Source organism: Hydra vulgaris, chromosome 12, assembly GCF_038396675.1.
Source record: "Hydra vulgaris chromosome 12, alternate assembly HydraT2T_AEP".
Classification (NCBI taxonomy): Eukaryota; Metazoa; Cnidaria; class Hydrozoa; order Anthoathecata; family Hydridae; genus Hydra; species Hydra vulgaris.
In genome coordinates, this window is record NC_088931.1 from 13379224 (window position 1) to 13405727 (window position 26504).

At 28.7% G+C, this 26504-nt stretch overlaps 1 protein-coding gene across 1 annotated transcript in view; it reads left to right on the forward strand.

Moving 5' to 3' along the window:
- Window positions 1-25663, forward strand: part of LOC136088475 (uncharacterized) — a 44274-nt gene extending 18611 nt beyond the window's left edge. The window contains exons 2-3 of the mRNA XM_065812246.1: window positions 3180-3247; window positions 22858-25663. Of these exons, the coding sequence (XP_065668318.1) occupies window positions 3202-3247; window positions 22858-25565 (2754 nt within the window). The 5' untranslated portion in view covers window positions 3180-3201 and the 3' untranslated portion in view covers window positions 25566-25663. The remainder of the gene's footprint in view (window positions 1-3179; window positions 3248-22857) is intronic.
- Window positions 25664-26504: the final 841 nt, after the last annotated feature.

Genomic DNA, 26504 nt, shown 5'->3' on the forward strand with positions numbered 1-26504 from the left:
ATGTGCATCTCCTTGATCAATTTTTTCGACTGAAAAACCTATCTTGATATGATCTTTAGTTTTAACATCGATACTACGGTTACCCTCTCAACAATCTTGAATTTTACTGTTCGAAGGTTGTTTATTTTTAGATCAGTAAAACTTGGTTATTGATTGACTACCACGAGTTTCTACTGGTTTTATCTTATTTCTAAGTTTTCTCTTTTGAGCTCAATACTTATGTTTGTAATTTCATCTTGACATGTTTTAATAACTTCACAATCAGATAAGTCTTTTTTTGAGACAGAATTTAAATTCTGAACACAAATATAACTTTTATAAATTTCAGAACTGTAATTATTTAAAACTATATAAATGTTAGAATTCAAATAACTTCAGAATTGATTATTTATATATACAATTTATATATTAATTTATTATTTTTGATTCTAATTTGGTTTTATAACAAAGTTATAAAGTTTAATGATTAATCTGAAAACTTACTGACCAAATAATGTTTATCTATCCTAAAGTAGTATGTACATATGTTACTTTCAAAATAAACGGCTCATATATTTAAATTATGTATGTGCACACACATTGTGTGCTCCACCATTGAGAATTGATACATAAATTTTAACCAAGCCCCCGTTACCTCCAGGCCCCTGTGCTGTTGTATTAACTATCCCTCCCCTTGTGTGGGCCATGACTACGTCTCTGTATGTCATATTATTTTAAAATATTAGAATTTTCTTCTATATTACTATGAAAATTATCTAACAAAATTTTTAAGCTTCTTATATTTAAATGAATAACATTAAGAAAATCCCTTTTAAAAAAATCTTTCGATTCATTGTTATAAAAATAACAGCAGTTTTGCTTAATAATATTAATTTGCTTGATAACGAATTCGATCAGTTTTGTCAAGATCGAATTCGTTATCAAGTAAAAAATCAAAAAATCATAGTTTGAAAAAATTTAAATGAAATTGATTTAGAAACATTTAAATAGTTTGAATCCATTTCAGAATTTAAAAAATTTTATATCTATGAAATGAAAAAAAATTTACTTAAAACTGCTTGTGATTAAGTAACTTTAGCATACTTTCCTTTACTTCGTAGCTCCTTTGCTTCCGCAAAAAAACTTCTTATTTTCATAGTAATTTTCTTATTTCATTGTACGTTCGCTAAAGTCTTCATTAATAATCATCGCAGATTAAAGTCGCAGATTAAAGTCTTCATTAATTTTCATCGCAGAGTTTTGCATATACCAACTGCTCCAAAATCACGTCCTTGTCTGCAACAATAGTTTGATTTTTTGTTTTATAACCAAACTCCTATTTTCCAACTCTATGAGCTCTCTTAATTTTAATATTACCATTTAATCCTAATTTAGTTTTTAAAGTTCTTTTGTTTTACCTTCAATTTCATGTCAGGTGTCAATTTCCTTTTCTTCTAATCCATTAAATCTCAAATTATTTCGGTGACTCCTATCTTCAAGTTACTATTTTCTAAATTTATTTTTGTAACGTTCCATTGATAAGCAGATGACTATGCTGCTTTTTTAGAAACAGCTATATATATATTTATTTATATATTAGTACATTTATATATTTTTGATGGTAAACTTTCATATTTGTCGCTGACTCAGCACATCTTTTTTAAGTCACTCATTTCATTATTAAATTTTTATTTTCTTCTTGCATAACAGATATTTTACCTTGTAGCTTATCAATCCTGTCGCTAAATAACTTCATTATTGTGTTTTCATTAATACCCGTAGGTTCTTTTAATTGAGCTATTGAAATACTTTTGTTAGCCATTTTTCAAGTTCAAAAATAAAGACGTCCGTTCACTAAAGTGTTCACTAAAGAATGTAATTCAAAATTGTAAATTGAAAGAACTAAAGTGTTCACGGAAGAATGTAATTGAATCGCGTAATTTCATGAGAGCACGCAGTTCAGTTACAGGAAAAAAAAACATCTAATTTTTTCATAGAATTTGTGTTTTTGACCCCTGAAAATTATTGCTGAAAAAAACACAGAAAGACTTGAATTTGTAATGTAGGATTGACTTTTCTTCGTTGTTTTTTTTCTTAAATGACCGCTTTGTCCTCATTTCTTTATTCTTCCAAACACGGCTACTTCTTTTTCTTTACATTACTTATGTTTTTCTCAAAATTCACTTATTCTTGGTCTGTGGAGGCAAGTAATGGTGCTCCTTAGCTTAAACCCCCTCATTTGAAGGGGCTACAAGCTTTATATGGTCATAATTTTTGAAGGCTGAGCAATAATACTATGAAACTTAAAATTATTGATGAATATAAGTTTAGTTAAGTGTACAACTAAAAATATTTTATCACCTTGTTGTCCCTCACGTTTGGGGTGGGAGTGAGGGGGGATAAAGCCAAAGGGCTTTTTTGTTCCCAGCTTTCAATCATCGCAATTTTTTGCAAAGCCTTATTATTTGACATAAGTATAAACATACACATTGTTAGTTGCGTTATTACAAGTTGTTAGAGTATAAAATATATAGTATAAAATATAATAATATATATGGCATAATAAATTATATAATATAAAATATATAATATGAAAATATACAGTATAAAGTATATATTAATATAAATTATAAAAAACATACAGTTGGGTTACTAAAAAAAATAAATAGAAGGTTTGTGAAATATTCTTTCACATAAAGTATTCGACATATACATAACGACATATACATATACATAACGAACTCGAAACCCTAATATTGTAAATGTATATAAGCACGTCATTATTTAGTAATGTGATTTGCATAAATTTTGATTGAAGTGTCAAGTTTCTACATATTTCGTATCATGAGTATTTCGCGATCTTTTTTTTTTTTGAAAACACAAAGGTTCTTTGTTTTTTTGACAAAGAAAAACATCTTAGTAAACAAAGTTTTATTTGCAGAATTATTTCAAATAATTCTATGTTGAAAACGTATACTTTAAACAAACTTAAGTCTCGAAAAAAGTATATGAATATATATATATATATATACATATATATATATATACACACACATATATTTATAATTTTTTTTATAGTTTTTTGATTTTGAAACTAAAAGCGGAAGATTTCCTCTGTGTGGCTTAATATTATATAATTTTTAACTTTTGTTTTTAGTTTAAGTATTTAAATTTCATCTATACATTATATTATTTTTTAGCACCACTGGTGTTCCAAACTAAATGGAACAAAAACAGAAAGATTGTCATAAGTTTAGTTTTATTAAAGGTAATATTTATGTAAATTTTTTAAATTTACGTTTCAATGATTTTTACATTTTTTAGTAGTATTTGTATTGCTTAAAATGAAATATCTTATATTATAATTAAAAACTTATTGATAGAATCCAGTTTTATTTGTTAGGCTAGCATAAATGTAAACCTGTGTTACATTGTTTTATGTCTTGGATTATGAATGCTAGATCATCTTGACTCTACTCATAGATTTTGCTTGAGCCTCCTTGATAATGGCTATCCAAATCTTATTGTTATCTCCTAATGAGGGTACAACTCTAAAACTCAGTTTAATGGTTTCAAGACCGGCTGGTATATAATGCTTCCTAAACTCTGTGGTAGCTCTCAGAGAAGCTGATTCCATCAATATCTGTAAAATATCAAATTATATAACAGCGTCATGCTGAGCACGGATGGTATTCCTGCTAATACTTTTAGCGTGCATTATCTAGACCACATAAATAGTCTTATGTTACAATTTTGTGTTAATTAGCAGAAATGAGACAACTGTATAGCTCATTGTTTGGGATGCCGAGTTCTCTCTATGAATGAGTCAAGGTTTCTTTATACTTAAATCGTCCCTAAAGTAACCCGAAATATTAAACATAAAAAACCGTACCCATTGCCAATCTGGTTTAATATATCTTTCACAAACATGTGTAGTCTTTGAAGTAAACTTCTATCATTTAAATCTTAAGTCTTACAAAATTTACTAGATTTGCTTGCTCTTTGTGAGACAATTTAAAACCAGTTACTGCTTCTTTAGATCTCAGTATTGATGCGTGCTATTCTCTGATGTGCAAAGACTCCAACAGTCACATGCTTAGCAAGGGGGTTTTAGTACCTCTCCACTCCACCACCTTTTTCACCTTTCTTTAACCTTCTCCTTCTTCTAAAGACTGCACTCTCTTAAATGTAGTTTTTGGTCAAATTGACCATGCCCTTTCTATTTACCGCTCTGTAAATATTGTTGTTATTGGTTATACAATGCTCATCACACTGGATAGCTTGGCTCTAACACAACTGACCCTGCTGGCATTAAAGTCCTTAACTTCTGCACTTCTCAATCTCTTAATCATATAGTTTACTTTGTGACTCGTTTTTTAGACAACCCTAATCACTTACCTTCACTCCTTGATTTATATCTTTTTTATGACCTTAGCTTGTGTTTAGATTCTTCTTGTTCTCCTTTCGGTGGTTACGACCATGCAATGATCTTTATAAATCTCGTTTTTTTTTTGACTCACTCTTTTATAGCGCTACTTACTAATATCAAAAAACTGATTCGAATTTCTTTTGTAATTTTTTTTGTGACAGTCCCTGGGCTGATGACTTTTCTCTCTCCGCTGATAAATTCATATTTTACGTAACCTCATAGATCTAGGCTGAAACGGAAGCTTTTATTTCTTTTTGCCAGTTCAAGCCTCATTCTACTCCATGGTTTTGATCTTCTTGTACTGATGTTACATCTAATCGTAATCACTTTTTTCATCTTTTTCAAAAAATAAAAATCTTGAGAACAAATACCTATTTATTAGTGTAAAAAATCAATGCAAAAAAGTGGTGTCTGATGCTGAAATTCATTATTTTCAGTTTATAAAATTTCGTATGTAATCTTAGAAGTAAGGCTCAGTAGACTTTTGGTAAATCTTCAATAGCGCCATTAATAAAAATAGTAAAACTTAATCTAATATTCCTTCTCTAATTCATAGGACTGCTCTTATAATCTATCTCAAGGATAAGGCAGAAGTATTTGCAAAGAACTTTTCTTCTTATACAACTCTTGTATTTTATTGCCATAGTCTTCCTTTCATTTCATTTGAACAGTTTAATCCACTTTAGACATTCAAGTCACTCCAGCTTTTGTTGCTAAAGTCATTTAATCCATTTTAGACATTCAAAGCACTCCAGCTTTTATTATTAGATTAAAATTAAACTCTTATACGGCTTGTGGTCCAGACAACATTACCATCATAGTCTTTTAAAAGTGTTATCCAGAACTCTCTTAAATTCTCTCAAAATAATTTAATTTTTGCTTGGCTAAATCTTGTTTTCCTGCGTGCTAAAAAATTGCATCTGTTGTTTCAATATTTAAAAACTCTGCAAAACATTCTGACCCCTCTAACTATTGTCCAATCAGTCTTCTAATTAATATTAGCAATGTTATTTAGTCTTCGATTCAAATAATTTACTGTCAGACAATCAATACTGTGTTCAAACTTTTCGCTCTACGGCTGACTTGCTAACTGCTGTGATTGAAAGATTTTATTGTGTATTAGATGAAGGCGGCGAAGCTAGAGCTATTACTCTTGACATATTTAAAGCTTTTAATAAATTTTGGCATCCTGATTTTCTCCATAAGCTTGCTTTATATGGAGTATTTAGAAAATTTTGAGATTATTAAATTATTTTTTCATAACCGCTTTATTAAAGTCATTTTCCAAGGCCAACACTCTTCTTTATTTCCAGTAACTTTGGAAGTACCACAAGATTCTATCCGTGGTCCCGTTTTGTTTCTTATCTAGATTTATGATCTTTTTGACAACCTTACATCTAAAGTAACTCTGTTTGCTGATGACTCAATTTTATACTCCGGTCTTGACAAAAAGTCTTCTCTTTTTGATTGCTAAGAACAGGCAGTCAATCTTGAACCTGATCTCACTTCTTTAACAGATTGGGGTTGCAGTGTCTAGTGAATTTTAACTCTAACAAAACTCAGTTATTTGTTTTAAACAACTATTGCAATAATGTTGACATTCCTTTATTGATGAATGTTATCCCTTTCACTGAATCCTCTTTTTTGCGTCTTCTTGGATTATCGTTCACTACTGACCAGTCTCAAGCTATTATCACTAGTTTCATGAATCAAAACTAGCCATTCAGCAAAGTCTCATTTGTTTACTGTATCTGTCCCTGCATACTCTTAAAACTTTTGTTTGTTTAGTTTTTTTCCTACGCACTTCAACCATTTTGAACTCATTTCCATCTTCATGTTTTCCTGACTCATTCAACCTACAACTTTACAAGTCTTCTGTCAACCGTTTTGTTTGCTCTTTAACTCTATCCTATTTTTTTCTAGTAACTCCCAACTTAATAGTGGTACTTTGTAGTCTTGTTGAGAGCAAATCAGTATAAGGTTTTGCATTTTGACGTGGTGAAGTGGTTGCGTGTGACGTGGTGTAAAATTTACAAACTTCTTAATTGGAGAGAGGCTTGTTTATATCACAAAACTTGGCTGAAAAAAATTTAAAAGATTTTAAAGAACAAAACAAAAATTGTAAATAAAAAATTAATCATTCATAAATAGGTTTATCAATTCAAATTTATTAATAAGTTTGATCTTATAAACGGTAAAAATAATAAAATATATACAAATGATTAACATAAAAAGTGAACTTATGATATCACCTAATAAATAATAACCTTTTGTATTTATACTGATACGTATAGGGGAGAGTGGGGTGAGATGGAACAAAATTTTTTGTTTGTGTGTGTTGCCATTTATAATTTCCATGAAAACTATACAAATTGGGTTTAAAATATAGTCCACTGAATTGTCTTGGGAAATTATTGTAAGACACATTACTTAACTATTGAATTAAGTTCAAGTCATTGGTTTTTTAATGTGACACCGTTTGTCTCATGTCATCCCGTGTCGGGGTGAAATAGGACAACGGTTGGGGTAAAATGGGACAAGTTAGAAACAAATAATTTTGAGCATTATTTTATTCTGTCTATTCTACTCCTTATATAACATACCAATACAGAAAATATATTTATGTTTAAGCAAAATAAGATGTCATTCTAGAAACGTTATATATCGTCAAAAGAGTATTTGGATGTGCCTTTAACCATGAGTCGCACGCTAAACTGTAAAATTTCTTTAATGACCCAAACACTGATATGTTAAGTGGTTAGAGTTTATGGCTGCAATGGGGTGGTAATGTCAAGGGCACAGCATTACTCTCTTTAGCTTTATCCATCAATTCAATCAATATATGACTTTTATGGTTGTCCATTATTAAAAGTAATCGATAATCTATGCTAGAATATCCATACTCAACAAACAAATCAAACTATTTCAAAAAAGTTTCTGTATTTATCCATCCACTAGGATTAGCATCACCTTTGGTACCTGTTGGTCAGGGTGTTGACTTCTTTATAACACATATGTCCTATATAGTATTCTAATGAACAATTATGTATAACAACATAAAATCATATTCATTTGTATTAATTTTTCAAAAATATCACCCACCAAGAAAAAACACAAATATTTCTAATCATTGAAAAACTATTATATTTTTATTTGCAGTTTGTAATTAATTTTCTTTTTGTTACATCTTAATATTAGACAAAATAAATTTTAAATTAAGTTTCTACATTCTACAAGTTTATACATCGAGGCAAGTCTTGAACAACTTTTATTGCTCTTTCAGCACATATATTACTGCGCTGGTTGTTTGCAATAATTTATGGTTCTTTAGCGCAATGAGTTTTCAAACAAGTAAGAACTTTCTGGCAATTACCAACTTTCTTGATATCTTTTTCAAGATCACTAAAATCATTTTCATTAAAAATCTGTTTCCCAAGCCATATTTTGTGCCAGTTATCACTAACAAAATTAAAAGCTACTTTAAGTTGTTCTCTTGATAAGTTAACAAGAAAATAAATTTAAAATGCATAAATTGCTCTTGAACTCTATCTTACACAGTGAAGAGATGGTAATGTATTAAAATGTAGGAAAACTAATTTTAGGAAAATATCCATTTTTTTTTAAAAAAAGGTATAAATTGTAAAGCAATTTCACATCATCTCACATCCTAAAATTTTGCAGTTTAAAGAAGGTCCACTGTTGTCAAATGCTTTGACAACTTTTATAATTTTCAAGAATTAGTTTCAACAAAAGAATAGTGTAGGTCAGGTGAGGTAGACTTTTCAGGGCATACAGAATCAATGACCAACTTCAAACCTCGGTCCAGAACATGATGTTGACGTGAAACATACTGTAGATTATCAATTTTTTTTTGTAGTCTAGCTAGTGTACTATTTTTTTAACAGTATCAACAGCAGTTGTATCTGTAATAATCATTTTTATACAATTTCATAAATCAAAAAAGGCAATAATTTCAACCAACCTATTAAAAGTTGTTTCTGCTTTACCATCTTTTAAGACAACAGCTAGTTTTACTTCTTTTGTACAATTTTTCAGAACCACTACTTGGTGTTCATCATAATTAAAATATTTTCCATCAAAATGGAGGCACCAGTTTTAATTCTGTAAATTTTTTTAATATGAAATCTTGAAGTTTTTGCTTTTCTTATAGTTGCTTTATATATTGATGAATGAATATTAATGAATAATTGATGATTTGATATTATGATTTGTCTATATCTAATTTAATATCTTTACATAAAAACTTGCACACCGCTGCAACTTTTCTTAATGATAACTTTGCTGCTGTTGATGATTTCAAAACTGATGAAGTTGTGCAATACCTCCTCTTTCTGGAGTTAGTATCGGGTATTGGTGTGTCAAAATATTTATCCCCACTAGTCTCAATAATCATAGTATCAGAATCAGTATCAGTTAATATCAGTATCTTCGGTAGATGAGTTTTTGTTTTAAATGTTTCTGATTGTCTTTGATGAATGAATTTTTGTTGGGTCAGCTACTTTATTAGAACAATAGCCTGCTCTTCCTTGTGTTTCTTTCAGCATATTGTAAAAATTTTTGTTTTCACTTGTTAGCCACACACCTTTAAATTAGTAATATCGAACAATTGAGTAAAATAAGTGTTTACTGATTTATTTGGTTTTCTTAAATATTTATCATAATCTGTTAATAGATTTTTTACTTTCCGATGAACAGATTGCATTGATAAAGTAGAAAATGAAATTTTTGGTCACAATTCTCTCAGTTCTAAGCAAATTATTTTGATTCAATTTAAATTTAACTTTTCTAAACACACTATTGATTTGAATCTTCTAATCACTGTAGCTTTGGATGGCATTTTTTTAAACTGTTTAAATTGTCCATACTGACTACACGTTTTCTATTAACTTTGTGAAATCAATATATTTTTCTTAATTCATTGTCCAATTTTTCTTGTTTTTGTTAATTAAATTTTTTGATTGCTTATATAAAATTCTAAAAAATTAGGTGTTACTGAAATTATTCCATTATATTAAAAAAGACAAATATTTGAAAAATATACGTTTTCAAAATGAAATTTAATTATTTTTGATTCGCATGAAAGGTAATATTACAAATATATTTTGATTTATTACTATTTGTTAATGTTTTCAGAGATGATTTTTAGTGAGTATTTATTCAGTTTTGTGATTTATTTGATATATATATATATATATATATATATATATATATATATATATATATATATATATATATATATATATATATATATATATAATATACCCACCCACCCTTTTCAAATAGCTTAAAAATAATGTATGATTGCTGTGGTGGGTGACTATTTTTAAAAGTTAAATCAAATAACAGAGATATTCAAATAATATACATAAATACTCATCCACTAATACTATAGTGTTTCAAAAATTTCATAAAAAGTATTAAAAGTCAACACCCTACTGTTGGTGCATCTTTAAGCTAGAGCTGTGCGAGATTAGGTTTTTTTATCTTCAATCGAGTTCGATCGAGATTACAAAAAATTCCATCGAGTTGGAGTTCGAGATTATTAAACAAACTAGTGAAAGTGTACATTCAATTCATTTAAAAATGTCATCATCAACAAACCATACTTATCCAAAAGCTAAAAATCTACTGATTTTTATAAAGAAACGTAAGTTCTTCTATATTCTCTGATAGAAGACTGCAGCGTTTAATGGAATCGATGTTCCCAGATGTTGAGTTCAGACGCTCTGAATTGACACTGGTTGCTATTATTGCCAGAAGTGATTAAGCAAGCTTAGCAAGACAAAAAAATTGACTTTTATTTTGCCTCCACAATGTCAGTGGTGTCAATCACTTTGTTCACAATCATCAATTTGTTGTGCATACAGCAATTGAGATAATTGAATACTGTGATGGTAGTGTGAGACAATTTTCTTATATTTCGCTATCATATTAATCATGCCTTCAATTTTGTTGATTGCGTCATTAATTGATAATTGAAGCGTATGAAAAAAGTAAGGTAAGTCCATACAGTTTTGGCACAAAACTTTATGGACTTGGTAGCGACCAATCTCTAATTGGCTTCTCAGAGATTCTAATATTGCTTTGCCCGTATGTGACACAGCCACACACGGTTTATTCTCCAGTGTATTTGATCGCATTTAAAATTCTGCAGTTAAATATATCAAGCAAAATGGTATATTGGAATACAGTGCGTAATAAGACCATATGTCTGTGGAAAAGCAATAAGATGACATGCCAACGAACTCAGTAATGCGATCAATCATTTCTCGCTTCAAATTTTTATATATAGTTGGCACAATACTGCGAGAAAAAGTGGTCCTGCTCGGAAAATGATGCTGAAAAATAATCAATTTCAAGTGCCTAAAAACCTTGTCCTTCTACAAAATGGTACGGCAGGTAATCGGAAGCCAACATGCGCCCAATAGTTTGTGTTATTTCTTTAGCTTTTTCGTGATCAGACGTCCATGCTGTTTTCTTAGCCCACAGATCTGTGAAACTAACGTACAGTTGTTTTCCAGCTTTATTTTCTTCTTTTTTCATTCTTTTTGCTTCTTGTGCCTTTTTATCACACTCTGCTAATTCCTTCTTATGATAACTTCTCAGATGAGTTAATAAGCCAGTTGTAGATGGAGTAGGACAAGATATTTTTTGATTGCATTTTCCAATTTTACAAAAACCAAAAATTAGTATCGTTAATTTTACGCCTATCAAAATAATTCCAAATAACTCTCCTTACTCTCTCGCCCTCCATTTTGAAGCGTTTTAATATAATTTTACAGCGACTTTTTGAAGCGCTTTAATATGATTTTACAGCGACTTTTTAAATATCGAACTTTAGGTTAGAAATTTGAATTATATTCGATTAGCTAAACACATTCGATTCGAGTTCGATTATTGAATAAACTTGAACTCAAAACTTCGAGTTTGGCACACCTCTACTTTAGGCATGTGGCTACGAAAGTGAACACGAGGAAATATCAAAAACGGTGGAATATAATTTCCAAGGGCATTTATACAACTTACCATTGTAACTAGGATTCCCCTTTCATCAGAACCAACTTGCTTTACTCTTTTACCAGCAATTACTTTCACTAGCTTATGAACAGTTGTAAGAGCGATTTCATCAATATTATAAACACAATCAGCAGAAACTTATAGCATTTCTGCACACTGTCAAGCTTTTTGAACAAAGTATATACATTTGTGCAATTAAAACAAGTTGTTCGATTGAGACTGGTAGCTTCTGGCGTGCAAATAGATAATTTTGTATGATTTAAGAATAAATATAACCATTTATTTTGAGCTGTTTTCTTTTTTTCAAGTTTTCTGGTATTTTAATGTCATTTTTAATTGCATATTGGTATGCAAGTTGCTTTGTTTCTCTAACATTAAGTCCATAATGCATATTAGATATATTGAAAGATATATTGAAAGATATATTGAAAGAAGATATATTAAAAGAAGATATATTTAAAGTTCATTTTGTTTCGCCTTATTAAAAATATATTTATGTTGCTCATCAAAATATATGTTATTGTTTATAAGTTTCTTTGTTAACCTTTATTTTCCGCTGTAAACTTAATTTTGAAATTTTATACTCTTGTGCAGTTCGCAGTGATAAGCTCCCAAATTTTACAGCCAACCCAACAACTTTATTGTATGAGCATCAGACTTTAACCGTTAATAACTCGTTTGTAATTTCTTGGCATCTGAAAAAATATTACACATATTACTAACTCCATAGCGGTTTTGGAACTAATAATGTTATTTCTTATCTAAATTAGAAATTGAATACTCTAAAAAGCACGCCACCATCTACCTATTGTCTTTTGACGTTTTTCACATATTAAATACCCACAAAAAAATTTTTTGATGCAAAATATTATATAAGAATACAAAATTATTATAAAATTTAATTAATAAGTTTCAAATTTAAATTTAAATTTGAAACTTATTAATTAAATTCTAACGGTGCATTTAAAACGTAAAGTGCCGGCTGGGATAGGTTTTTTAAACCATCTACAACATTTTTTCAATGGTAAAAGTTAGTCATGTGACTTATGTTTTTAATATCATTGGTTTAGTTAATTTCGATTAAGTTTAAAAAACATTTTGGACAACCGGCACATTAAGTTTTAAATGCGCGTTTAAAACTTGTTTGAATACGCATAATTGCGGTATGTATGTATAGCCATTTTATCGCGTCAAACATAAAGGACGTCATCATTTTTATAGCAATTTTATACCCCCTCCCTCACCCTTGTCACCAATTTTCCTTTTCCCCTATACCCCCTTGAAAGGATCTTATAATATTGAGATTACCTTATTTGAAAAAAAAAATAACTTCTTTTTGATCTTATTCCATATTTTATGAACTTCTTTTTGACAATCGGCTTTTTCTTAGGCAGATGAGCATTATTATAAGATTTTAGAAGTGAATTTAAGATTACTTTTATACATCTTTTGCTATGGGCATTGAAAGCATGACATGAAAATAAAAATTGCAGCAGACAGTATCGAGGTTTGATAACTGCTGCCACACTTTTAAAATATAAAATAAAAAATATTTTTAAACAATAACTTCATAAAAAGAATTATTTACATAGTTTGCTATGTAAATAAAGTTAAAACAAAAATTAGAAAAAAATCTATAAAGTGACGTCCTTTTCTCACAACCCCCTCCCTCCCCCTTGTCATTTTTTGTCCTTTTTATCTTGACCCCCTCTCTCTCCTATTGAATGATGTCCTTTATGGATGGCCCCATAGCTTATATTTTGATTTTTTTACTAATTAAAATTAAATAATTTTTCTATTTAAATTGAAATTTTACAAGCATTAATTTAACCATCCGCTGGATGCGGTCTTTTTTCAACTTGAGAAGGCATGTTGTATCAAACTGATACAATAAATCTGAAACTGCTTTAATAAGAAAATAAGGATGAAAAAAAATCAAAAATTCAGCTATAAGCGATAAGAACCATTTAAAAAAGTGTTACATTTATTAAATATGTTATTTAATTAAAAAAAACTAACATGCAAAGGCCTAGTTTCAATTTACACAAAATGATGAACAATACCGTTCAAAAAAAGTTGTTTAATTGTGCTTAAATAGAAAAAAGAATGTGCACTAGTGTGATTTTTATTGTTAGCAACACCATAATACTTGCAAGCAACTATGTATATTGAGCATTCACTGATTTAATATAGAAAAATACATGTGAAAATTCCATGACACAAAAAAAAAAATTAGGGCAGTTTGAACCAATACGGTAAAACGTCCATGCCTATAATTTACCGAGGCATAAACACTATCAAATGAAGCATAAACATTGAAAACAAGTAAAATGGTGTCAACAAGTAAAATGGTGTAGTTTAGATACATTATTCAAACAAAGTTTTGAAAAACAAAATTTAGTTACAATCATGCATATTTAATCAAGAAAATATCAACTCTCCTGTAGTGACATCTGAAGCAAGCTGAAACTTTTTCATAGGATGATCAACAGCGTCAATTTCAGTTTTATCATCTTTATAGAAGGAAAATTATATCAATTTGTTTTTTACTTAATTTTTCAACTCTGTTACCATACATCACAGATTTGTGTCAACATGGCACCATTTATGGCAGAGTTTCCTTCCAATAATTCTGTCAAACCTAACATCTTCAAATCATCAAACTGCTTGGTTGACAAGTCTTTAAATTTATTCTTTATTTCAATAAAAGTTAGTTTGAACAGTTCTCTTTCTATTTGTCTTTTTCCCGTTTCATCCATATTTTGGCGTTTTGAAATCTCTCTCCTAGAAATCTGAGCTCTGATATCAGCATGTTGCAGTCTATTTTGCTTTCTTTTATTTCGTGCAACATGAATGGACCATTTAACAATTTTTTTTCTAGACAGTTGGTCTAGACTGTCTAAATAATCTACAGTCTTATTCTTTTTACATCTTAATTTGCAAGATATGTAGCAAATTGTGGCATTAGGACATCTTCCTTTGGCATCACTAAACATACCAACTATCTCTTCACTATCAATATTGTAAAGCTTGCACTCGCACTCTCCTCCTTTAGTGTCTATGCAACGGAAAGTGAGAAATAACTATTGTATTGTTGCTTCAAGACAATTTGCACAGCTTCAAGACAAGCAGAAGTCATTTTTTAAGCTGGTTATCAATGAAGCTTGTACGAGTGTTAATTGTTAGCAATGGAGCATGTATTGATTTTAAAATGTTAGGAGTAAAAGAATTCCCAAAAAAATCTGTTCTTCTGCGAAACAGACCAGCTGGATTAGATATACAATTTGTAACTATTAGCAAAACTTTTTTCACTTTTGAATACCAAAAAGTTGCATCCTCAGCTGAAACATAAAACTTTTTCATCCAAGGCCCAATAAGGAGTTTTCCAGACGATGCAAGTACACATTTCTTTTATGGCAGTTTTATTACAAAATGCCGCTCTCAGAATTGCTTGCAAACTTTTACATTTTACTGATCCAACAATGAGGAAATGTTTAAACTCACTGTAATGGTTCATAAAAATAAAACAAGTATGAAAAAGAATATGAAGCTGATTTGCACGATATCTTAGAATAATATTTCGTGGAAGATCGTTTTTATCTAAAAAATTTACAAATCCTTTTGGATCACCTTTAACATATATAAACCTCATTTTGTTCATGGCTAAAATAACTTTAACTGCCATATTTCCAAATAACTGGCAAATAACTGTTCCAAATAACATGGCTAAAATAATTTTAACTGTCACATTTCCAAATAACTGGCAACTCTCACTCTCAAGAGACTGTAACACTGAGCGACATGAAACTGTAATTGTGTCAAGAGAGTGAAAATGGCAGTTCAGCTCATTCAAATTCTTACCCCAGGCTGTACAAACTATGTTTATAGTAAGATGGTTGACTGCAACTCTATCTGACATTGTGTTAGATATATTTTCAATAATCGAGTTACGACATTCATCAAAGCTACTTTAATAAAAATCTGAATAAACAAATACCATATAATCAACTGAAGTACATATATGACTTTCATAATCATTTGCTGTTCCTCCTGGTAACTGATCTGGAGCAATAGCTGGACATTTATCTTTAGATGTTAAGTTAATCCAAGAGTAAGATTATTATTATGCATAGCCCTCTCTGCTGCTTGCAAATCTGAAATACTGCCAAGTTCACGAGCCATTTGCTCAACAGTACTTTGAACAGGAATAGTATTAAAAATAACACCCATAAATAACACCCATAAATAACACCCATAAAATGGCCTATTTTGCTCATAAGATACGGAATGTTTCCTTTTGGTACATTACACAACAACATATTATAAATTATCATTCGTATTTGTAATGAATATATTTTTTCATTTATTGGCATAATTACATTTCTTTCCTCCTCAATCTTAAGCAAATCATTCTCCAAACTAGCAATTACCCTGTTATTTGTCAAAACAGCGGCATTATTGCTAAGTTATGAGTTGCCTTAACTTATGCTTTTCATTTAATTTTAAAGCCTTTTTTTTCAGCTTTAAAGTGACGAATCTGCTCACTGAGATATTTTTTTTGTTTTTTTTGAGATCACGTATTTCTGCCCTTAAAGCTTTAATTATTTTGTCTTTTCGTTTAACATTTTGTATTAGAACACGTAAGTGATTTGGCATGTAGTTTAATTCAGCTTTTAATAGTGCTATCTTTCTTCGACGTTCTATATAAGAGTTAGCTAACGGAGAAGACAAGTAAGATAACCTATCTTTTAGTTTTTGTTTTATAGGGCTTAATTTCTCTCTAAAGATATGTTTTATAATATTTTGTTTGCTATAACCTGAAGATGTAGATAGCTCATGGTTTAAAGGATATAAAACATTCATATTGGCAAATGAAACATCTGAAACAGTACAATATTAGGCAAATTTGATATATAGCCTAAAAAAGGTTCATTGGAAAAGTTAACAAAATGATTACTGTCCTCAACCCTTAGAAAATGTTTAGCCCAATTCAATGGTTTATTTATGAGACTCCTAACCTGATTTTTACCGGTATTTATCTTAAAGTGTTAAGTGACTTGTTGAGATGTTTTGATTAAAGAGCCACTATTTTTTGTAAATAATAAAAGAATATGCCCATTTCTACGAACTGTACTGCACTCTGTATTAGAGTTAATGTTTATTTGAGGCAATGCTAAACTATCAGTTAAATACTTTTTCCATTCACCATAAAGTACAGACTTCATTTTGGACACATGATAGCTAGAAAAAAAAATTAGATTAAGAAGTTTATTTTTTGATAAATAAAAAATAATAACATATTAAAATAATGGTATAGTTTTAAGGTGTCTGGGTATGCTTTTTTTTTCAATGAAATTTGGCAGGTAGTAAGAAAAAAGGTTTTTTAAGGTGAGAGGCTATATTTGAAAAATGATCCAGCATTTCTTTTATATATATTTGATGTCCAAAAAGTTAGCAAATTTTTAAAAACCATCAAGTTCATATTAAATAAAACTTTACATTAAAAAAATCCATGCAAAGTTCGAGTTTCATAATTCTAGTATTCAAAAAAAGTCTGTTTTGATACACATTTCTAAAAAATAACAGAGCAAAACAAGTTTATATCATGCAACTTTTTAACAAACTTGAAAAAGCGTGTCACAGAATTTGGCCGAAAAAACGGTTCCGTAAAATCCGGATATACGCGTACCTAATTCTGAATAAATATTTGATTCTGCAACTTTATTAACTTATTAGTAATTTAGATATTTAAATAACAATTATATAGAAATATAGAAGGCAATACTTGAATACATATATGTAACAAAGCTTAAATAGGTTATTTTTAAGTATAACAATAAAACAATACAAAAAAAAATTATTCTAAAGACAACATTATTGTAATAAAAGTATAATTACATTCAGCTGTTAAATTAAAGCTTATAAACATCATTTTAAGAATAGAAAAATTTGCCTTTAAACAAAGTCAAAATAAACAATTTCTCAAAAAAGTTCTAAGTAATGCATAGGGTCTAGATTATTCATTATTTAATTATTATCATAATGTAGGATAAAAATATTAAAATACCATCGGTAATGCAAATTGGTAAATTAATAAAAAGAGGCTGATGCCGATACCGATTGTGCAAAAAGTGGCCGATTAAGCCGATTAATTGGTACATCACTAATATCAGTGCAAACTGTAATGGAGATATATCTACGACAAAACAGCAACAATATATTTACCAGAAGTATAGATAGATTTATTCTATCTATACTTCTGGGTTTTTTTTGTTGTCACATATATTATTTGATAACACATATATTCTCGTTACAGTTTGCACTGATGAGTTGTAAATGATAACATTATTTAATAACAGCAGATATAGCATGCAGTAGTGGTGTAGTGATAGAGCGCTCGCCTCATAAGTGAGAAGTTCCAAATTCTATCCCCACCACGCCTCTGGTAATACCGCACTCAACTTGTTTCTCCGCGCAGCAGCCTTGTTCGCCGAGGTTCTTGTATCGGAGTTATAGAATTGAGAGTGGGTTGTAACCACAAAAGTAGCCTCCTCGACTGCAGTGGTCTTCTCGGCCTTGGGGAGGTGAATAACTAAAAAAAAAAAATTAATAGCTGTGATAGTGCTTTAACTGAACGATATCTTTTCTTATAACTTAACAATATATTAATGAACTTGATAATATATAACATAATAATATAATATTAGTACTATATTATATAATATTATATTAATGAAAAAAGCATAGATACATGTGAGATGCTTTATCAAAAGGATATCTTTTCTGAATCTGAGATATCGTTTTTCTGACATCGTTCTGCTAAAACATTTCATATATATCATATAAGCTATATGAAGACTTTTCATATAGCTTCTTGTATATACCTGAATATTCCTGACTGAATATAGTTATAGAAAATAAGTTTTTATTAAAACAAGATAATAATTTTAGACAATTTTAAAAGTTGTATAAATAAAATAAAGACTTTTCACTAAACTTCTTGTTTAATTTAATTTTGATCTAGGGATTTTAGTGTACGCATGCGCTCTGCACTTACATAAAATATATCCGACATAATTTTATTAACATATTTGGCATAATTTTATGTTTGAATAAATTCTTTTCGACGTAAAATATGTCCGATATGTTTTCTGTAAACATATTTTGGCATAACTTTGTCTGAATTATTTTCTGCCAACATATAATATGTCAGACATAAAATGTCAGATATATTTTTTGACAACTTATTTTGGCATAATTTTAGGCATGTGGACATGCATAAAATTATGCCAAAATAAACTCTAAATTTAAACTATAAAAAAAAAATTTAAATGAAAAACGATTAAAATTTTTTAAAGTTTTCTCTTTATTTTACCACTTTCGTATTGCTCGTGCGAAAATTTTTAATTGCGGTTGTTTAATAAATACTTCTTGCAACAGCATAACGTTTAAATGGAGACGCGTTGTCTGAAGTAACTTGTTTTATGATTGTTTTTTTTTTATTGAATTGAAAAAGTGAAGAAACATAGGCTTAATAGAGTAAAGGATTGTTAATAAATAACGTCACACAATTTTTAACATTTTTTAAACGATTTAATTTATAATTTCCTTAGCTTCTTTGAGTTAATTAATTAGTACTTTTCAGTCTGTTTATTGTTTTTTTTCACCCCGATAGTTTCGTGTAAAGTTTTATAAATTAACATCGCTATCCTAAACATGATCGCAATTTTAAATAGCTAAAAAATATTATTTTATAAATAAAATTTTCTCGTAATTATCAATGTTAGCGCGGCCAAGTGGATTCCGCTTCAGGCTTGTAAATCAAAGGATCCAAGTTCGCTTCTCGGTATCGAGATTATTTCTATTTTTTTAAGTTAGTGCACAAAGGTTTTTTTTTGTTGCTGCACACTTTTTTACATCTAGCAACATAAGCATGATCGAGTGTGTTCCAGGTTCGCTTCTCGGTATCGAGATTATTTTTATTTTTTTAAGTTAGTGCACAAAGGTTGTTTTTTTGTTGCTGCACACTTTTTTACATCTAGCAACATAAGCATGATCGAGTGGGTTCCAGGTTCGCTTCTCGGTATGGAGATTATTTTTATTTTTTTAAGTTAGTGCACAAAGGTTTTTTTTTGTTGCTGCACACTTTTTTACATCTAGCAACATAAGCATGATCGAGTGTGTTCCAGGTTCGCTTCTCGGTATCGAGATTATTTTTATTTTTTTAAGTTAGTGCACAAAGGTTGTTTTTTTGTTGCTGCACACTTTTTTACATCTAGCAACATAAGCATGATCGAGTGGGTTCCAGGTTTGCCTCTCGGCGAAATTATTTTTTTTTTAAGTTAGTGCACAACTATTTTTCTCACAACTTGCTATGTTTGTGGCCAAGTGGATTTCGCTTCAAACTAGTAAAAGGGTTCGAGGTTCGTCTTTCGTTGACGAAAGACGAACCTCGAACATGCACTGCTGCACATAGACTGTTATAGCTGTAACAGTCCGTTAACAAGCTGTAACTACTCCATTAATGGAGTAGCACATCGACTAAGTAAGATATAGGTGCAGTTGATTTTTACTTAAAAGAAAGTTTCTCTAGATTTAAAACTGAAAAAAAAAAAAAAAAATAAATTAAAATAGATATAAAGTGTTTTGTTAATAAGTAATATTTGAATACACAGCGTTTTAAAATAAAAAAAAAGTAATAACTCAAAATAAATATTGATTTTATCATACTTGATTTCAGTAGTCATCGTAGTCTTATTAATAAAACACACGTTTAACTAAATTGATAATTAGTTATTTCAAAATATTTAATTTCATTACATAGAAAAAAGAAATTTTTTCGAAACTCAAAATTTTGATTTACTGCGTTTTGAAAATGAGCTCTTCGTTTATATATATATAAATCCCAATACAATTAATTAACCTTTCAATAAAAAGTTTCTTCAATAATCTTATCAAATTTAATTTGACATATTGGCATGATTAAGCACATAAAAAGCATATAAACATCTAAACTTACCTAATTAATTATTATTGCTGGGAAACTTACCTAATTATTTATTGAGTTACATTATAAGAAGAAAGTAATAAACATTTTCCAAAAGATTTTTAAATTAAATAAATACTTATTATGTAAATATCAAATAAATCTTTATGATATAAGTACTTATTATGTAAATATTATATTATATAAATCCTTATTATATAAATATTATATAAACCCTTATTATATAAATATTATATAAATCCCTATTACATAATTATTATATAAACCCTTATTATATAAGTACTTATTATATAAATATTATATTATATAAATACTTATTATACAAATATTGTATTATATAAATACTTATTATATAAATATTTTAAAAATACTTTTAGATATTAGTACTAAATAAATACACTTGAACAAAAAACAAAAACAAAAAAAGTAAAAAGCTATAATAAATTATTATTAAAGTTAATGAAGATGCTGGATTTTTTTGCATTCTAAGACATAAATAAAACTGTAATTTTTATTAAAAAGTTAATCAAATCTAACCATTTGGTACTCTATTATTAACAAAACTTGGTAAAGGTACACTCTTAATTAGTTGTTGATTTCTCCCTCCCTCTCTCTTTCTCTCTCTCTCTCTCTCTCTCTCTCTCTCTCTCTCTCTCTCTCTCTCTCTCTCTCTCTCTAACTTCTAACTTATGTCTCTAATCTAGATGCGCGATAAGGAGGCCAGTAACATAAGTTGGATTATCCTGCCATCCAAACTGATGGCATAACAGCAACAGAATTTTCGGTTTGAAAATGCACAATAGCAAAGCCATCTACTATTAATGGAATTCTACTGCTCACTAGTTATTACTGTCCAATAATTATTAATGGTATTCTATTTTCACACAAAACTCCAATCTAAGTATTTTATCCATGTTTTTAATGGTAAATTAATGATAGTTTTTTGTTCTGCAACAAAGAATTATTGGTATATCTTCTCAAAACCACTTCCTTTTGTGATTCAACCTTTTTCGAATCTATCACTATCACTTTTTCTAGTGATTCATTCTTTCTGAGTTCTTTAACAACCACTTCTCGTGACTCAATCTTTTATGTTTCAAAACAAAGTCTTTACAACTTTTAGGCATAACTTGAATGAACAATAATTTATAAGAAGTTCGATTTGATTCAAATTTAATGAAACCATTATGCTAACTATGTATGATAAATGCTTGAAAATTAGCTGGGTAGTTATTAAGTACATAACCACGTGTTTATGTACTGTAACAATGTAGTTTATGTACTTTAACTATGTAGTACAATTGTACTTAAATACATTGTACAATGTAGCTGTACAGCTGCATAATGTAGATACGTTGTAGTTATATACAGTTAAATACAATGTAGTACATTGTATTTAAGTACATATTCAAAGTTGCGTATTACTTAAGTCATTATTTTAAGGAAAAATTATAAAGTGCATGTTAGTTTAATACTATCAAAATGTAAGAATGTTTGCAACATGTTTTTTTAAATTATCTGATATTACATTATAAATTACTTACAATTATTAAAAAACCAAATCAATAAAATACTCAAATAAAAAGTTGCGCAATATCAGCTTCTGAGAGATCGTCCATTAATTACCTCACACTTAAGGGGGGAGAGGTGGGAGGTAGGCGAATTAGTGACAATATGTTACGAGATGGGGAGGGGGTAGGTGTCTCCAATTTTGTGCCGCAACATTTTTTTTTTCAGTTTAAATCTACAGAAGACTTTCTTTTAATTAAAAGACGAAACCAAAACCCTCAGTTGATGTATCTACATGCGCCTAAATCTTACTAATCCGATGGGAACACTCAGTAGTCCAAGTAGCGACAGTATGTTAACGGTATGTTAGTTATTTGGTGCACATAAGTGTGAAGTAACAAAACAAAAAAAACTTTTGTATGAACTAGTATGAAAAGTAATAAACAAAACTTTCTCAAACCCCCGGTTTGCTAACCGGGAGCGGAATCCGCTAAGCGACGCTAACATGACAAGTGATGAGAAAATTATATTTATAAAATAATAATTTTGCATGTTCTTTAGAGAATTCTTTAGAGTAACAATAATTACTGGAGGTTTATGTTTTCTAAGTTTTGTTTACAGAATCCTTTTTTTTAAATTAAAAAATTATATTGTATAACATTCAACTTTATTTTAAAACTACTTTAAAAAATAGTATAATTTTATAATTATTTAATATATAGACTTAAAAAAATAAAACTTAATACGCTAAAAATAACGCGTTGCGTTGTTGTTAGCGTCGCATTTTTTAAAAATAAATCGAAATTTTTTAATAAATAAATGATTATAACTTTAATTTCATTCAAAAAAATATAATTAGTTTTTATAAGACAACTAATTTCACGTTTTTTATTAGGTGTTCAACCTTCTTCAGAAAATTTAGTTTCGCGCGAAAAAATTATCCGTGAAATTCAAAATTATTTTTTACAAGATGCAAACAAGTCAGCTTTAGTATTATGTGGAATGTCGGGTGTCGGAAAGACACAAATTGTCAGAAATTTTCGTGAAGTTTATCAAAACTTTTATAAAAACTTTGTTTGGATAGACGCAGCATTTGGAAAGTTACAAACTTCAATGAGAAACCATTGTCAATTATTAGGATTGAAAGCTCGTGATTCAAAAGGTGACTTTAATATAGAAGCGGTTGTTGAAAAAATTCACAACTATTATAAAAATGAAAAGACTTTATATATTTTTGATAATGTCGACAATGAAAGTGTTAAAAATTTATCAATGTACGTTTCAAGAAAACCAAATTCATTTACTTTGATAACTTCTCAATGGAGAATGTGGTCGAGTAATGTGAATAAAATCCATGTTGATGTTTTTTCTTGTAAAGAAGCATTCGCTTATGTTAAAAATAGTATTAAAGAGAACAGTGATGAAAACATAAGAAACTTAATTAAAGAACTTGGTTATCATCCGTTTGCTATTACTCAGGCAATAAAATATATAGATATATACAAAATTTCAATAGAAAAATACTTAAAACGATATAAATCAAATCCTTCCGAAATATTAGACAATAATAATTTTCCAACCGATAAAGAATCAAAATCCGCAATAAAAGCAATTAATTTAGTTTTAATAAAATTAGAAAAGACTAAACCCTTTCCATTTAAGATGTTAAACTGTTTATCTCATTGCGACGTTCAAAGCATCAGTAAACAACTGATCACCCAAATCTCAAATCACATGCAAATAAACGAAGAATATTTAATTGATGAAGCCATTACATTACTAATGAATTATTCTTTACTAAACTGTTTTGATGATAAAAAATATTCAATGCACGAATTAACACAATTGACGTGTAGAAGTTTTCAAAATAGAAATTCAAGTACAAATACGTATCTAGATCTAATCGAAAACTATTTTAAATTTGAATTAAACGAAGTAAAAAATCACATGGATTATGGAAACCATTTTGTTTTTCATTTTATCCATATGTTTCGCCATAACAGAAAAAGATGTTCAAAAATCTTCCATAATATGACAACGTCTATTGAAAAAATATTAGTATGTAAAGGTTTATTTGAAGAAGCAATCGAGGTATTAAATGCTATTCAAAGTTTTAATACAGAAACCAAAGGTGAAAATAATAAACTAACACTTGATACAAAACGTAATATCGCAAACTGCTTGCGCAAAATGGGGAAAAATAACGAAGCTTTGGAAATTTATAATTCTGTGGAAAAAATACAATCTGAAATTCTAGGTATCAACCATCCAGATACAATGACAACAAAACATAATATCGCAAATTGTTTGAGCAAAATGGGAAAATATAACGAAGCTTTAGCAATTTATAATTCTGTTGAAAAAATACGAACTGAAATTTTAGGTATTAACCATATAGATACAATTACAACAAAACATAGTATCGCAAACTGTTTGAGCAAAATGGGAAAATATAACGAAGCATTAGAAATTTATTATTATGTTGATAAAATAAAAACTGAAATTTTAGGTATCCACCATCCAGATACAATGACAACAAAACATAATATTGCATGCTGTTTGAACGATATGGGAAAATATAACGAAAGTTTAGAAATTTATAATTCTGTTAATAAAATACAAAGTGAAATTTTAGGTATCAACCATCCAGATACAATGAGAGCAAGAAATGATATCGCACTCTGCTTGAACATCATGGGAAAATATAACGAAGCTTTAGAAATCTATAATTTTGTTGAAAAAATACAAACTAAAATTTTAGGTATCAACCATCCAGATACAATCGAAACAAAACATAATATCGCATGCTGTTTAAACGATATGGGAAAATATAACGAAGCTTTGGAAATTTATTATTCTGTTGATAAAATACGAACTGAAAATTTAGGTATCAACCATCCGTCAACAATGACAACAAAACATAATATCGCAAGCTGTTTGAACTATATGGGAAAATATAACGAAGCTTTAGAAGTTTATTATTCTGTTGATAAAATAAAAACTGAAATTTTAGGTATCAACCATCCGTCAACAATGGCAACAAAACATAATATTGCATGCTGTTTGAACAATATGGGAAAATATAACGAAGCCTTAGAAATTTATTATTCTGTTGATAAAATAGAAACGGAAATTTTAGGTATCAACCATCCGTCATCAATGACAACAAAACATAGTATTGCAAACTGTTTAAACCATATGGGAAAATATAACGAAGCATTAGAAATTTATTATTATGTTGATAAAATAAAAACCGAAATTTTAGGTACCAACCACCCAGATACAATGACAACAAAACATGATATTGCAAACTGTTTGAACAATATGGGAAAATATAACGAAGCTTTAGAAATTTATTATTTTGTTGATAAAATACAAACTGAAATTTTAGGTACCAACCATCCGTCAACGATGACAACAAAACATAATATCGCAAACTGTTTAAACCATATGGGAAAATATAGCGAAGCTTTAGAAATTTATTATTCTGTGGATAAAAGTAAAACCGAAATTTTAGGTATCGACCATCCGTCAACAATGAGAACAAAACGTAGTATCGCAAACTGTTTAAAGAAACGGCCAACAAGTTGTTTATTTATATGATAATGATTTTATTTTCAATATATATATTTATTTATAAAATATATTTTTTCATAAGTTTTATTATTATAAGGTGTATTTGTTAACAAAATGTAAGGTAACGATTGTTTTTCATTTAAATTAAGAAAACGCCATTCGTAATTATTTTAAATAAAATTTTATATTAGTAGTATTCGAAAAGCGATTCAAATAATAAATAACTAAATAAATAATAAATAACTAAATAAATAATAAATAACTAAATAAATAACTTTTATCAAATAATAAATAACTAAATAAATAACTTTTATCAAATAATAAATAACTAAATAAATAACTTTTATCAAATAATAACTTTTATTAGTATTTTTAATTAAAAAAAAGAAAGTTTCTAAACTTATTATTTATATTTATAAAATCTTTGTACCCTATAAATTGTATTTATTATTGATAATAAATCGAAGGATGAAATTAAGTTATGATCCAAACATACTTTATAAAATGTCTGAAGTATACCAACTCAACCTTTAAAACCTAGATCCACTACTAAAGTATTGTCTTCTATCAGAACTGAAAAGTGTGATGAGTTGCCAAAACATTTAAAAAAAGATTTGTTTACGTTTATCCCATAAAATTCCTTTTATGTTAACTGTATATCTATAGTATATGTTTGTTGTTCATGTCTCAAGCGATTTTAAATTTGAAAGTTTTCATGCTGGTGTTCGTTGTTTTATTTCTTCACTATCAAAAAATCATATTACATATCTTGATCACTGGTCTAGAGTTGAAGAAACAATTCGTTTCCTGAACAGCATTGAAATTGATCATTAAAAGTTGGTAATACAAGATCTTATAACATCTATGAATACATCAGAAGTCGGTAGAAAAAATTTATAATATAGAAACTATCATCAGATCATATTGTTATTTTTCAACGTCTTGAAGCTTATACAGTCATATGTT